At 43.1% G+C, this 16,896-nt stretch overlaps 1 protein-coding gene across 1 annotated transcript in view; it reads right to left on the reverse strand.

The window, feature by feature from the left end:
* Nucleotides 1–448: 448 nt before the first annotated feature.
* The window catches only part of nrg3a (neuregulin 3a), a gene marked incomplete at both ends in the record, with an annotated part of 318,428 nt that continues 301,980 nt past the window's right edge, over nt 449–16,896 (reverse strand). Inside the window, 4 exons of the mRNA XM_079229705.1 lie at nt 449–1,034; nt 6,445–6,609; nt 8,341–8,456; nt 15,899–16,025. Of these exons, the coding sequence (XP_079085831.1) occupies nt 449–1,034; nt 6,445–6,609; nt 8,341–8,456; nt 15,899–16,025 (994 nt within the window). The remainder of the gene's footprint in view (nt 1,035–6,444; nt 6,610–8,340; nt 8,457–15,898; nt 16,026–16,896) is intronic.

Consider the following 16,896-nt stretch of genomic DNA (forward strand, 5'->3'; position numbering starts at 1 on the left):
ACAGGGAGAAGAAAAACTAAAACTAAAGAAAAGTAGTTACATCATTCCTGTGTTCTTCAACTTTGTACTTGGTCACTTTTTGAATTCCATATATTTATATCCATATATATATATATATTTATATATTCTTTTTACAATTAAAAACACCATGGAGTTGACAGACTATTTGGTTTCTTTTTGCCTAAGTGTTTCTCTTGTAAATAAATGCATGTAAATATCATTTTTTTTAAATCTTCTTCCATACTGTCAGTTGGTGCAAAGGCGGCCTCACAGAAGTGTTTGTATCCACACGGGACATCGTCAGCACATTTTCAGAATTTCCAACGACGTTGCTTTTTTTTTATTATTATTTAATTTTTTTTTTATTCGGCATTTTCCATTCGTGTCCGTCACCATTGTCTGTTGAACACCGTCGAACCGAAAAGCGGATGTCCTAAATCGTGTCCTTTCACTGGCTGCTTTGGCCCAGGTCTCTGTGTGATAGGCTGAGGCTGAGCAACTGGGTCTGCGTGGGTCCGTTACAGCTCAGCGCCCCGGCGCTCCCTCCGTTAAGGTTCAGGAAGCAAACAGTTTCTCTGACCCCGCCGCCGGTGACCCCGCCGTCTTCCTGCTTCCTGTGTGCCGACGCCAACGCCCTGAGCTGCTCCTGCGCCTCCTCCAGCAGCAGCGCCACCTCGTCCTGCCGCTGCTGGCCGACGGCGGACGAGCAGGAAGACGACGTGGCGTGCGCCGCCCTCTCTCTCCTCGCTTCCTTGCAGGGCGCCGGTGCGACGCCGGTTTGCATACAAGACACCTCGTTGTCATGGTGGCACTGGACGGAGGGGATGATGGGGATGGAGCAGGAGCGAAACGGAGGAGGCGGGGACCGGCTGCGACGGCGTCCGGGCCCGCGCAGGCTGCGGGTGTCGGGCATCGGGTCGCCACGCTGGGACGGGTCCGCGCGGCCGCTCCACGGCGAGGGCGACGGGGTTTGCATATGTAGGAAGGCGTCTCGTCTGGGGTCACCGCATCGGTCCTTCACATGCATTTGGCAACTAAAGAAGATGGGAAACGGGGAATGAAGGCGGGCAGAGAGAAGAAGAGAAAAGAGCAAAGGTTATTAAAAGGGAGGAAAACTTCTTCACTCCACCCGGAGAAGTCATTGTGGCTTTGAGTGCGATTTCAACTGGATCGCCTTTTCAAACTCCCACGCCGAAACCCCGGCAGAATACACAGAGGGACAGCTCTACGCCCTTTGCCATCTCCCAGACTAACCGAGGATGCTGAGAGGGAAGGCGATGAGCCATGACATCTTTCTTTCATCTCTTTATATCGGAGTCCGCGCACACACAAAAAAGACAGGAAAAAAAAAAGAAAAATCAAAAAACCTCTACTCCCTTTATATAAGCAAAGAGGTAACGGCGAGTTCACTCTTTATGTTATTGATTTAACAACTCAAGAGTATGTTGAAAATGAGTTGTTTTAAAGTTTACGCCGTTCAGCTGTGGTCAAGGACAAATTAGCTCATCACGAATGCTAATTTCTATTGTTCGCTTTTTGCGTTTTTCTTTCTTAGTAGCTCCAGTTTTAGGTCAAGACCATTTGCTTTTGTTTGAAAAATCCCCTTTGAGTCACTCAGAGATTGTATAACCGCACTGATTTGAATCCCTTTTCTCTATTTTTTAAGTTTTAAATCTCGGGCTTCAAACACACCGGTCGCCTGCATCGCCCTCCTCGGTTCCCCCAAAGAGCAAGTTAGCGTGTTACGTTTTCCTAACTTGACATCTTGTGCTACACCCGACATCCCGCCTTTTTATACCGTCTCTCTCCGATTGTCTCGGACAATTTAATGCATTCAGATGTGCTGAAGTAACCAGATCAACAGATTCTTACATCAACGCGTCAAATAATGAGCTTGGTCAGTAGCACTAAGCTTCAAACTATTCCTCGCATCGGTTTTGCACGTGTTAGCGACGGCGTGTTGCATGCATGGCGTCAAAATAAACTTCAGTCTTTGCAGGAAGTTAGATTTAAGAAATGTACTGTCTATGTCAGACGCACTGAATGCCTCTTAAACCACTAGTCTTGCTTCCTCCCCCTCGTGTCTTCCTGCGTCTCAGTCGCTGTCCTGAGTGTTTCCTGACATTTACACCAATGGAGGGTACGGGTTGCCCAACAGCGCCTTTTAAGATCAACCTCATCTCGCGTCTCACCTGTTCACATACCTTGCTGTTCCAGATACGTGTTGCTAAAACGCGACACCAAGTCTCTGTTCAGTATCTGGATCTTGACCTAACTTAGGGTGACCAGACCTCCTCTTTTTCCCGGACATGTCCTCTTTTCGAGACCTAAAAAATGCGTCCGGCAGGGATTCCAAAAACGTCCGGGATTTTGCCTCGTTGGATATTTGTGTTTCTCTTCTTTCACAAACTAGTTATTACCCCCTTACAAGGTTTGGAAATGGTATCTCCTTTATGTTGCACCTTTATGCGTGAGCTCTGACTGTAGAGAGAACTGTCATTGGTCGACCGATCTCAGTGTTGCCAGATGCACGATAATTATCCTCCAAATACGACCATTTTGAGCCTTTGGTATGATACTGCCATTTTCTTTTGCCATTTCCAATCTGGTAACACTGAGCACCTTGCCACCTCCACTAGTTGCATTGTTTACAACAGCACATGACATCTGCAGCCATGCCGAAACGTAAATGTAAGTTCACGGCATGCTGTACACAACCCCACCCCCCCGACGAAGTGTCCTCTTTTTCACGAACTCAAATCTGGTCACTCTACCTAACTTCACGGAGCCCAGAGATAATCTCTTTTTCCGTCTTTCTAAGACTGACCATGCCCTCCGGTGCCATCAGTGTTGAAACCCAGCAGCGGCGCGTCATTATCTTTGTAGAATAATTAAAACATCTAACTTGGAGTCCTTTTCCCTTGTACTACCACATCACACACACACACACACATTTTTGCGTTCTCCATCAAGGCGCGAGGCATGAAAACCTCAAAAATAAAACACACAAATAAAACACACAGTGGAGATTTAGCGGCGCCCACAGAGAGGATCCCGTGCGCGATAAGAGAAGATGATGCTAGGGTGCTAATTCCCAAGATAACATTCACAGACAAATCTCTCTTTTGATGTGTTGAAACACAATCAGATTGCAAAAATCTATGAAGCGGAGTTCAAATATAGACCCTGGAGCGAGGAGGGAGCAGCTGGAGGGGTATTACAGAGAGATTGTGTGCAAGTGAGGTGAGATAAGTGACTGGGCTTTTATCTTTGTTACAGGAGTTCATGATATGCACAAGTGTTAACAGTCATTTTCATTAATCCATTCCCTGACGGATCATTTCTTAATATATCGCGTTCGTTTGCTGCTGAATTCAAAGTAAAATCTTTATGAAATGAGATGCAGTGACCTTGTGAAACTGGGAAAGGTTCCAGATTTACACATACATGTAGATGCACACGCCTACACACAGAAGCTGTGACTTTCTAGCTGAAGGTTGTGTATATAATACATGGCAAAAAACAAAGTTAGCGAGGGAGGAGAAAAAGAAAAAAAAACGGCACATTACTGCATAAAATACTGCAAACAGTGAGCAGAAATATAAAACTGTGTGCAGTATCTCCATCAGCCATTTGGGAGAAAGTTTTATCTTAAAATAGAAGTAACAACACAGGACATTCTGTCTCCCTGTCAGCCATTTTGTTGAGATAACGCAATGCTTCTCTAACAGGCATAGAATAGAACGGGCATCCGTTCTTTTAGAGCCTTTCCTGACTGTCATTTGCTATCTGCACACTCCTCTATCACATCCTTTTACTGCCACTGCTTCTTTTTACTATATTTCTGAACGCTTTCCATCCGTGTCAGAATGGATTCAAACCGGTTGTCTCTCTATTTCTTTCTCGGTCTCCATGCGTTCATGGTCAAATGTCTCCATGGAAACTCAGACAGCCATACCATGGGAGCGGGAGCCTGTCTGTCTGCCCGTCTGCTGTGATACGCCTGATTTTCATGCAGCATCTGTGCATGAGTTTTTTTTTTTTTTGGAGGGGAGTTTTCATTCTGTGCAGTGGGGTGCACAGATGCTCGAGGTGAAGGGGCAAAACATGTAAAGGAGTCAAAGCAGAGCAGCTTTCTGGCACCGAAGGACACTTGTAGTGATGAGGAGACCAGTGGGCCAACCTGAGGACACTCAATCAGGAGACCAGTGGGCCAACCTGAGGACACTCGATCAGGAGATCAGGAGACCAGTGGGCCAACCTGAGGACACTCGATCAGGAGATCAGGAGACCAGTGGGCCAACCTGAGGACACTCGATCAGGAGATCAGGAGACCAGTGGGCCAACCTGAGGACACTCGATCAGGAGATCAGGAGACCAGTGGGTCAACCTGAGGACACTCGATCAGGAGATCAGGAGACCAGTGGGTCAACCTGAGGACACTTGTGATATTTGACATCTGACCAGGATAACCTCCGCTGACCAGAGGGCACTAATGCCCAGGCTACATAGAAGGTGTCACATACTGTACACGGACTGCTTGTTGAGCGGCTGCCATCGGCTGCAACACTACGCTTCCACTGTGATCAATGAAACTGGCTACACCAGCAGGCGTGGGCGCGTTACATAAATGATGCATATGCACCACAGAGTTACTTTGCCATTACCAGTTGGTGGTTGCTTGCTAACTTTACCCCTTCCATAGCCGACTGTAGTCGAGATGCCATCTTTCCCATTTTAGGCTGCATAACCATGGTGTAAAAGTTGAAGGTTCACAGCGCTCTGCTGGGTCCTAATGCTGAAGAAACAATTCCACATGAACGAAAAGCTCGCCGTTAAGTTTTGCCTGTTGTTCACACAATCCTACACCTTATGCACGCTGCAGGTGTAGCCATTAAAAAAGATTGATTTGATTTGACTTCACAGAGGCCACTTGGGCTTACCAGAGCGGCACTGGGTCAACACTTGTGTTAAAGAAAAGCACACTTAAGACGCCCTCCTGCTTAAATAAAGATGAAAACTAAATAAAACCTAGTATATTACAGCTGAAAGGTCAGGGGCCCTCCCTGTGCGCACGCCCCTTCATTCACAATATGCTTTCTATTTGAGTCCATGTTCACTGTATGTTGGCGTTAGTTTCCCCCCAGCCATGTCTGTCTGCACTCTCTCTCTTTTTCCATTACTATGCATGTAGGTCATGTGCAGCTTTATCCTGAGCCGGGGCCGCTGGGACCTGAACGCCTGCAGTACGGCTTGTCAGTCCAGGTGGGTAAAGCACTGACTCATGACCCACCAAAGAAATGGGTCAAAGCACAGCGCCTTTCACGCTAAATACATTTCTCGCTAATCATTCGCACTGATCATCTATCTGCATTTCCTCTTCGCTGCTCCCGTATGCACACGCTGTGTTGCCTGAGAGGTGTACTGTGTTGCATCTAAATGCCAGGATTTAATTGTCTACCTAAGCTAAGCCGTCACATACAAAAAAAAAAGATGAGATTCTGAATTTAGCGCCGGCTTGACAAGACGACAGAGAGGGAAAGGCAGAGAGGAGAACGTGGACGTGCAGCCGGTGCCGTGTCCTTAAAAGCACCGGCGTTTCCTTTGAACTCGTGCCACTGTACTGCAGACCGCAACGTAACGTGACCTTGGTTTTTATCTTCGCTCAGCAGATTGGAAAACAAATGGATGGGGGGAGGTAAAAAACTAAGAATGACGGTCTTTTTGGGAAATAAAATATCACAGCATTGGCTTTGAAATATCCACTCTTGAAATGAAATCCAAAGCTTTGTCCATGGCGAGGCTGTATTTTTCAGTGAGTGGCTTTCATTGAAATGACTCAGCACATGGAGGATACAGCAAAGAAGCACAGTGGAGATATAAAGAAAGTGAGGTTCAAACCTTAAAATACTTTAAGCTCAACACTTTCTTTCTCCAAATACCAAAGCTTGGTCAGTGGCCTTGCTTCAGACTATGACGCTCTGCATACCTATCTAGTGTCGGTTTTGGACATTTCAGGGACGACGTGTTAGTTTCCGCAAGTGTCTTTTCAAAATAAACTTCCGTGTTCACAGGAAACCAGCGCCAGTGCGTCCATATAGGCTTCCCTTTGGAAATGTAGGCCAACGAGCAACATCTCTGAGAAACCGATAGCTAACATAACTGTGGTCTTGGTGGGTAACGCGTTCTGTAAGTACAAGTACAGCTTTAGAATGTGTCAATCACACCTGTCAGTCCCGCCCCCTACTCTCATGAGCCAATGATAGTCTGGCCTACTGACACCGCCTTCGATTGTCTTTGAGAGAAAAGTAAAGAAATGCAATGTGAGAATAAGCAAATACTGCAGCAATGTCTAAACCACTGAAATTATCTGAATTATCTGAATTGAAAAAGAAGAAAGTACTTAAAAACCAGAGGGATTTAATTGTTAAGATATCTGCTCACCCTCTTTGTGCTTCAGAGTCCCTCTCCGATGAGTCCACTTCTTGAAGGTGTTGGTAGGCGTGGCCTGAATACTTGGATCCTCCAATCGGATTCAGCTTTCCCCTGGGTATGGGCGGGGTCCTGCGTGGAGCTGACCAATGGGCTGCCCGAGTTTTCTGATCCGGGCTGTGAAAAAAAAAGAATTCAATAAATATTCAGAAGAGAGTTTTTTGATCCGACGCACATGGCGTAGATTTATTGTTACTGCTTATCTATTAGTCTGTTTTGGATCGACTCCGACATTTTGGACGCATGAGTTAAAAGCACAATCACCCACGACAAGTCTGTACCAACACATTGTACTCAAAATGTGAGTATAGATCTAGAGTTACCAAAAAAAGTCACTGGAATGAGGTTATTAAAATTGCATCTGGTTAGTTACACATCTTTTTTTTAAAGGTTGATTTGTGGCTCTTAGATGAATCAGTTGCGTTACAATAATAAGAAAGCATGGTGTTATCCGCATGTCTTTGGTTTCATAAAATCTCTCTCTAAAAAGAGATTTTGGAGCCAGAAAATATGGTGAGTACATTTGGACTTGATTTACTGAAGTGGTAAATGTCCTCTCCAGACCCTCATTCATATTTAACTCTGCTGTTTTGAAGGAGAGATTTGCCTCTAAAAATTGACTACTTAGCCATAACAACTGGAGGCCCTGCTTATAGTCCGGCACTTAATAGTGTTGGCAGAATTTTGTATGAAGGCATTTAAACAAGATATTTACAAAAACACAGAATTAGCCTTTCTGGCTATTTTGGTCTGTGGTATCCCAACACACTCTGCACTCTGCTATCCGGACAATAGCGTCCAAGCCTCTGCCTGAACCGATATGATTGCAAACAAATAAACTCTGATCGCCCACTAAGAAAGTAATTTGTGGTTAAGAGGCACAGACCGCCAGCCGAGTAATCTGGTGATCAACTCGGCTCTTCACCCCGAGAGCGAGAAATGGAAATAAAAGGAGCAGGAAAAGTCCTGCAGGACTTCAGCCAAAAGGATAGAGAAGTGGACTTTGTGGTTTTGAGGGTTGCCTGAATGCATTTCTAGTTTGTCTGGGGGGGAAAAAAAAATCCCGTCTCAACCACTGCCTGGATCCTCTTGAAAAAAAACAGAAAGCTGATTAAACCCCAGCTGCTCTGGTGGAGTTGTTCAGCAGTTAGAGGTTGAAAACCCCACGAGTGTGCTGAGAGGCTCTCAGGTGTGAATGAACAGCGATGAAGGGGAGAGAGGAGTCGAAAAAGCATCATGTGTGCGTTTTACTCATTTCCCCCAAGCCTTGGACAATGTTTAAAAAAAACAAAAATGTTTTATGTTGAATCCAAAAACCTTTTCACTCTTTCTCACACAGGTTATAAATAAATACATAAAAAAGAATACCAATGACGTAGAAACCACGAGCATCTGAGAATATGCTTATTGCGACGGAGCATTTCATCCTCTGTCTGAAGTGTGTGTCGGGAGTGTGTTGCAACACACCACTGAGCGGTTTGAGAAGAACGAGTACTGGGAAAATCATAAATGCCTGCACATGCCGCTTCCCATTTTATCTCCGTGCCATCTCCTCATTCTCCATGAGTGTTATAGATATGCTTATTCACACGTTTATAGCTTTGATTACAATGACTATCGTTCTTCCGGCGAATCAGCAATTAACTTTGTCTGAACTGTAATGTGGATAATTCAATTTCTCTCTTCACTGCGTCCCCGCCGATTACGGGAAAGGACACTGGAGTCGCTGTTATTTGCATTATTACTGTTTCCTGCAGTGAACGGAGGTAGGGGGACGCTTCCTCTCTCTCGTGTGACGTGAGGCCCGTATGCGACTGTGTCTGTGTGTGCAATTCATTTCAGTCGTACCTCTGATGTTTGGCGGCGCCCCTGGAGCCGTGGGACGGCGTGGTGGAGATGTTGCAGTGTGGAAAGCTGGAGCCACAAACGCTGCCCTGGCGGGACTGGGAGGACCGCTTGCAGTACTGCAGGAAACCAACAAAGAAGAATACGGTTTAGTTGCCGTTCACATGTTTTGAGGAACACTAAATTAATTACAACAAATTATATTTAACCCTTTAGCCCACACAATAACTCTAATAACCCTAACCCCTAATCCTATTTATTGTTTGAGTTGTGTTTAGAGGTTGTACATCGGGATTATATATTATTGTAGCCCTGATTTTTATGTTTAATTTGATACCTAACATGTTTTGTTTTTTGGGGGGGAGGGATTTATACCATGATTTTTTCTTGATTTTCCTGATATAAAAGGGTCCCCCGATTGAACAGTTAAGATGCTTGTTTTTCCAAAGGGTTCCCACTCAGGATGAAACTTGTCCTCCCTCTGAAGCAGCGTGTATTGATATTCCTTCTAAAATCTCTTTCTCACACACTGACAGCTTCCAGGAGGGGAGTGCCGACTGCCTTGATTCTGGGAGCCCGGAGACTAAATGGAGTCTGGTTACATCTATTTCTGCCTCTTTTCCGCCGTCCTCTACATCGCTCTTACTTTTTCGGGGATTGAGGTAAATTGAACCGTGTGGAGAGGAGAGAGTTTGCAGCATTAAGGCTTCAGGTTCTGTCACAAATCTTCAAGCCATGGTGGAAATGTAGTCCAGACGAGCCAATGATGGCTGAATAAGTGGCAGCTCGGCAAAAAAAAAGAAGGTGATGGCTACCTGGGAGAGATTGGTGCACTGGGGATATATAATGATGATGTTACGGACTTCCGGTTCTCTCAAAATGATTAAAGTTAAACAAGAAGAGAGGAGCAAATCTGTTCATGAACAGAACATACGTATAGAACATATGTAGACGCTTCCCTTATGTAGACACAAGCCCCAAATGTCTTCAATGCAATTGAAATGGTCTCTGTGATAACAATGTAAATATAATGCATCATTTGCATATCAACACATCACTCTTTCTGATCTCCTCTCAGAGTGAAATCATCAAATAAAGGCAGAAATGCCAAGAAATTAATCATTAATAAGCCCTTTCAAAGCCTGGATTCATCACAGTGGGAACGTCGATCAGTAAATCTATGCAATTAAGTCCTCAGTACTTTGTGGCATGAAGAAAGATCCGGATTAAATGGAGAATGTAGATATGTGCAGAGAAAATTTTAAAAAATTGACCCTTTTTTACATAACACAAGTGCCTCCTTCCTGCAACAATCTTTTGGCTCATACAATCTAAGTTTTGTTAGTTCACGTTCTTCTGTACTCTCAAACAATACATTGGCAAGTTTTGTCTTTTTTGAGCTTAGGGAATGAGATTTCTGACAAGATTAATGCTTCACTTTGTTCAGAAATGCATTATTTCTCCAATACTGCTGTATATTGTTCTTTTTTATTGCTTTCCATCCCCTTTGAATCTCCCTCTCATCCACAGTGATCCTTCCCGTGTCCCCCTCCTCGTTCTCCCTTTTCCTTCTGGTGGCCGTCGTGACAGGATAGCTACATCAGCACTAGCGAGCCCCGTCTTCTTAACTCTCTTCATGTTTGTCGCCCCCCCCCCCCCCCCCCCCCCCCCCCCCCCCAACCCCTCCCCCGTCTCCGGAGACACAAATATGCAATGAAACCAAACAGCTCTTTGTTCTGCACTTCACAATACGGTTGACGAGGCAGACTCACTCAGTTAACAAGATCTGCTGAACACGGGGCAACACAAGAAAGTGTTTCAGGTTTTAAACTCTAAACGCCTTCGAGATCTAAGGAGAGTGCCGGCGGTTTGATTTCTCATCTTCCTCACAACCCCTATCTGTGGTTTGCATCTATCCCGGCAGTGACAGCTTTCGCTCCTCGGCATTATTTCGGCATCGTCTAGACGTAATCTTCTGTGACATCAGGTGGGAGGACGTTCTTGTGCACAAAGTACTTTTCTTTTATGCTTTTAAACAAATTTCTGAGTTTGATGTCTGACTAACAAGGTTGTCACTGACGCAACGCCTTCTCAGGGCCCTCTGCAGGACACCAGCCTCATTAGCACGACAGTCGCGTTCTCGGGTTTTGCGAACTTTCAGACGTTTGAAGGCCGACTTCTACTGATAAAACCATGACATACTTTCTGTCTTTACTTTAATTTATACCGCGTATAGGAGTACCAGCTCCACTGAAGCAGACATGTTGATGATTAGAAGGCAGGTTCATTAGGAATAGTGCTCATCACGTCTTAAGGTGGAATCCCTCCATGTTGTGCTGGCAAAGTTTTTCAATTTTTTTTTTAAGGAATGACACAGATAGTTGCTGATGGCAGCTTTAAAATGATACAGGTTGGCCTCATCCTTCTGGCTCTGAATATTAAGAAACATCTGAAGAAGAATTTGTTATTTATTGTGTATGTGGGTCAGATTAGCAATGGGTAGACTAATAGTGCTATAAGATGCTACTATGATACTGTGGTTCAAGCTGCTAATTGATACAGAAGCTTCCAGCAAACAGTTGCTCTTTTCTTTGCCTGTGACAGACAGAGAAGGATCGGCTTATGCTTGCATGTTAATTTATTCATGTTTAAGAAGAAATGGCTGGAAGAATAATCACCCCTTTTAGTCCTAACTGAAGTTCACTGACTTAACAATGCTTTCTTTTACAGTTAATGGCAGAGAAAGTATTGTGTTTATCTTATTCATCAGTTCTGGGTTAATAAAAAAGCTCTGCCTACCAGCTAAAAGACGGAAAAGTGCCTCCAATCTGTTAATGCACACACTGTGTGGCTCAGCGTCCGTCTTGTTTCAGTTTAAAAATAGATCGAGGCTTTACTGCTCAAAGGAAAAAACGGAAACCGTGTGCAAGTGTCATACACCAATACTGACTGTTTATAGAGGTCATCAATATAAATGTAATATTTTTTTTCGCATCGCTGCCGGCAAAGAAACTCTGCTCTCTGCCACACACACACACACACACACACACACACACACACACACAGTGGAAAAGTCATTACTTTGACAACTTCAAGCTGTATCTGGGCATTTGTGGTGCAAAGGGGAGCACGTAATGACATTTATTAATGTATATATGTCTGTGTAACGTAATTGATGTTTTAATCTCTGAGATAGAGACTCACATCCACCGTATGCCTCTGGCACTGAGTTTTTCTTTTTTTTTTTTACTCTGACAGACCATCCGGAAGGAACTAGGAGATGATTTTTATGATTTGTGCAGAGATGCTGACATCAATAATAGCGTTACAGCATTATAAACACACACACACACGCACACACACACGTCTCAGATTAGCAGAGCATGCTCTGAATAGTCTTGCTCATGATAGAGAGCGAGCCGTTTCAATTATGCAGCAATGACAGACAAACTCTGTGGGATACCTGTGGAATGCGCGATAGGGGGTAAAACTTGATTGAGAGAAAAATATTGGAGCTGCTCCTCAGCTCACTGCTTAATCAAATACTTCCAACAAAAAGGGCCCTGCGGTGCTAATCAGAAGAGCTCATTTTGTATAACAGGCCACTAACAGATAGTTCTACTGTCTTTGTCATGAGCTACCCGATTATATGGGGGTTTTATCTACATGTACGTGCTCGAGTGCAACAGAAATATATATAAATGAATACATAAAATCCCTATTGAAGCTATATTACAAAAACAAATCTAGATTTAATTGTGGCAGAGAGTGAATTAAATGGTTGTCATGTTGCTTTTAACCCTGTGCTTTTTTGCTGTGTGTTCAAGAATTTGGGTAATTGATAGCCTGCAGACATAAATCAATGTGGCTTTGAGCGCGTAGGCATAAAATATCCATGACAATAAAAAGTAAAAAAAATATTAATTTATATGCAAGTTCCCAAAGGCTTAAAAGCAACATGTATACTTTAAAAGATCAGCTTTGTGTTTCTCAGTTGTACATTCTGTGGAGTCAGTTAACAATAATCAGTAATTCATTAGTCACTGCTAATAGAGCAATTAGCAAAATAAGAGCCAACGGACTGCTTTTGTCATTAGCTGTGTTGCTCCTTCCACTTGTATTTAAAACCAGAGACTGCTGTGCAGACGTGCCATGCTGGTTTAGACACTTATGAGACATGAGTCACCGGTGCAAACATGTCTCTGAAACCTCCAAATGGCGTAAGAATGTCAATACGTATGCCTTTCAAGTTCAATAAGTCCTTTCAAGTTCAATAACAATACCATTCTCGCTTTTCGCATGAGAGTTTATGTCGTCTCTATTTACTGCGATGTTAAACACAAACACAAAAATATGCTACGCTAAGAGCAGGTGACGTAGTATGGCGTAAACCGTATTTGTGATGAGTTAAGAACAAATGCAATGCGGGACAAGTTTCCCTTGAAGTTTTGTCGCGTTGGAACAGAACCTTTTGGACACAAGGCTGGATGGTCTAGTAACACCTGAACCAGAAGCTCATCCATGCTTCCTTACTTAAGCTGAGAAGCTTTGTGATTTAGACACTATTTGCAAGAAAAAGAAAGAACTAGCTGATTAACGAAACGCTAGCATGCTAGCCAGCCAGCAGCATAATAATATTGCGACTGAATAGCAATCGCAATAGCACTCCTAGCTAACGTGATCACTTATAAGCGTGTTAGTTTGGTCTCTACGGGATAACATATTTTGTTTTTAAAAAAAAGGGAGCTGAAGCGATAACAAATATGTATTTGATGATCTCAGTTTACATAAGCATTAAAGACTTAGAGTGGACATTAATCTATAAAGGGGATCATGCTAGCCAGCCAGCAGCATAACATTGTGACCGAATAGCAATCGCCATAGCACTCCTAGCAAACGTGATCACTTTTAAGCGTGTTAGTTTGGTCTCTACGGGATAACATATTTTGTTTAAAAAAAAAAGGGAGCTGAAGCGATAACAAATATGTATTTGATGATCTCAGTTACAAATGCATTAAAGACTTAGAGTGGACATTAATCTATGAAGGGGATCAAGTTACGTCCTGCAAAGGAGGCTTGACAGGAAGCAGACTCTAGCGGGCCAAATTCACATCCATTATAAAGTCTCTGAAACTCCAAAAGAAGCACACAACCCAAACTGGGATTTCTCCAGAAAGTGTGAAATAGATATTGCAAAGCTGAAGTAAAGTGATAAAGTGCAGTGACCCATTTAAAAGTTTGAGCTGAGCTTCGAGCTGAAAGAAGAGCAGTCGGTCTGAACACTCCTCCCATTGACGTTCATAATGAGAAAAGTAGAACAATTGATATGAGAAATATCAAATTGACATTGAGTGTCAACAAATTAAGGTAGAATAATAATGCGTAAGAAGAACATTGGTGGGATTGGTTGCACCTGAAACTGACGTCATCCTTATCAATAACTGATCTGGTTTCTTATGTGTCATTTGCCAGTTTGATAAAAATACATGAATCCATTGCATTTACTTAAATTATTTTCAATTACTGGGACATTTCTAGTTGTAACTGAAACGTAATATGATGAACTTCCCTTGGCCGCACTTTATAAGATCTAAATCCATGTGGAAGGTTGGATTGCTGCCGTTCCCTTGATCTTCATGGAAGTCCGAGAAGCCATTTTGTTTGTCCTTGGCAGGGCACTCTGCTTGAGGCTAATGCGAGGTGGCACACCTGACACACCGTCTTCACAAACAGATTACAGATTACTTTCCAGCTTTGGTTAGCTCTGTCTCCGAGCTACATCTTATCTGAACCCTTTGTGAACTGAAATTCTGTATCCGCAGGCAAGAACGCCCTTGTGTTTTAAAGTCTATACTCTCTAGATGAAAGTCGACAGGCCCTGTGCAGCCCGGCTCCATTCAACAATTTAACTTCCTTGACCTGTTGATTCAAGTGAGGCATTGAAAAATTCAAAAAGATATTTAAAAAGCCTTTATTATAACCAAATTACTGAAAATATTTCCCTCTATTTTTTAGTTTGACATTTTGGGAAACATTCTTACCGTAAGAAAAGAAAATCGATACCAATCCCAAGTTTTTGCCAACCATTACATTAAAACTTGACTTTTAAAAAAAAAAAAAAGGGTTTCATATCAACTTTTCTACGTACGACTATGTCAACATGCTCGTGTTTTAAATGCTCAGGGTACTTTTTTTGCTTTTTGCGAAACTGCATTCTGGAGGACTTTTACATTGAGGCAACACAACCAGGGTTAGTAAAATATTAAGTTTTGGGCTAAAATAACTTATTTTGTTTTTCACAAACCACCAGTCTCCTGGGTGAAAGTCCTGCGTTTGACCCATCCATGCACCTAAACTTCCTCTCTGTGCAGATTCATCCACAGTATGATTAGACTTATTTATGTAATGTCAAAGACAAATGCGTAATCTGTTTTGTTGTGTTGGACCAGTAAGTATAAGGCCAGCTAGCTTAGCGTAGCATATCATTTCCTCTAAGGTCTGGTGAAGTGGAACCACCAAAACAACTATGTCAAAGTCCGGATAAGATGAGATTGCCTTCATGGTTTTAAGGTACTAGTTTTGGCTGTTGGTAGGAGCATACTGGGCCTCAGATACAGGATGCAAATGTGCTTCTCCCACACAGGGATGTATCCACCTTGTGTATGCTAATGTGTTTATGATGGATTGAGAGTCCCTGGTGTGTTCAGTACAGGGGCTTTGCTTCATTGTAAATGTAAATCATGCCCTTGGAGGAAACCTACGATTCATCCAATAAAGCTTCATGTCAAGCCTGTGTAAATTACATAAGTAACTCACTGTATATGATAAACATATCATAACAACACAAATGCACATGTACACTCCCCCAAAGGCAATGGAAGATGTGCATTGGACTGGCACTCAAATTAATGCAATGTCTTTCCATGCCGCTATGCTCTCAAACACACAACAAACATCGGAGAGAGACGCGATGACAAAGAGCGCTGGGAAGATGATGAATGACATTGCTGGCCAGCACCGTGCTCCCAAACCACTGAGCGATTGCTCACTCAAAGACCTGTGAGCCTGATGCAAGTGGCCAGGTGGAGACGGGAATACAACCCATTTCATAAGCATCTTAAGACTGCAGGGGGCTGATAAACTCAATGATAGATCATAGGGCTCTGAGCTGTAATGCGTGTACTGTATATGCCTGATTTGGGTTCATTTTGAATTTCCGCTGCCTAATGCACCAATTCAAGCAACAACATATTCTAAACTCGTGGCATCTAATGGTATTAGATGCCTAACAAGATTACTTTAGAGTTTTTTCTTCTTCTTGGTGCTGCTGTATCTATGCTGCTAGAAACAACTGAAGATGGTCTTTATAATGACAAATATCAAGTCCCACTCACTTAAAGGTAATGCGACGTTATGCTGTCCTCTAAACGGCAGTTCCTGAATAAAATGGGTTCACCCTGACTTACACACATTAATACATTCTCCAAGTGTATTTACATGCATGGGCAGCAACAATTCAAAATAAATTCAAGATCGAAAAAGCAAAAACAGCAGTGGTCACCTCGTGCATTTGCAGGTTGGTGTTGGGGACCCTCATCTTGGCGTCCAGGGCATCATGGGAATTAGCAGTGTAGTTTTTCAAACTGCGACTCTCCTTCAGGTGGGCCTGGAGCTTCTCTCTGCGCCTCCTAGAGAGAAACAACAAAATAAAGGATGATGTTCAAGTGGAATTTATTTTCGGAGAATTTGGACCATTGTCAGCCAAACTGCTGTGAAACATGTGCAGGTCTGCTGGTTTTCATCCCCAACCAATCAGTATGTAATGTCAATGATTATTGAATCTTTAAGTGGTGTTTGATGGTACAACTGGCTTTAAGTATGAGGATAAAAGTGTCATAGTTATGTTCTGGAATAATCAATCCCATCAAATCCCACCTGCAACTAATAAACCAGTTCAACCTTACGACTCCGCTTCAAGTACCTTAAACATAACAGCTTACAGTGGCTACAGTAAAAAAAAAAGCAGACATGAAGGTTAAATTACAGAATAATGCTTTTCACTTAGTTTTTTGTGCCATTATCCTACTTTACTTTCTAAATATCCAGAATGTCCTGCGTCATCCTGATAAAAGGACACCGCCGAAAGAATTGTTCAGACTCCTCCACCAACATACTTTTTAAAAATGAGTCAGAGGCCAAGGAGAATTGCCTTCTACCAGTCTCATGCCCTTGGGGACCGAGGAGAAGAAGAGAGTGAGCTATTGACCAAACAAAAGAGCATTCTATCTATACCTCTCTTCCTTTTCTCCCAAAGCGGTGTTAAAAAAAATCCAGTATATATTGACTCCATTTAAGGCATTCTGTAAAGATGTTTTAAGTCCAGACTCTCCATTCCTCAAATGTGTTTTTGTGAAGGTGGTTGAGAATGCTTTGTAATGCTTGCAAAGACACCGACGGACTAAAGTCATTGAATGGAAGACCAACTAGTTTGACCCTAATCGTGCATCGAGGCAGACCTTACTCACGACAAGAGGCCGAGAGCTTTGAAATCTGATTTCT

Source organism: Taurulus bubalis (assembly GCF_910589615.1).
Source record: "Taurulus bubalis genome assembly, chromosome: 14".
Classification (NCBI taxonomy): domain Eukaryota; kingdom Metazoa; phylum Chordata; class Actinopteri; order Perciformes; family Cottidae; genus Taurulus; species Taurulus bubalis.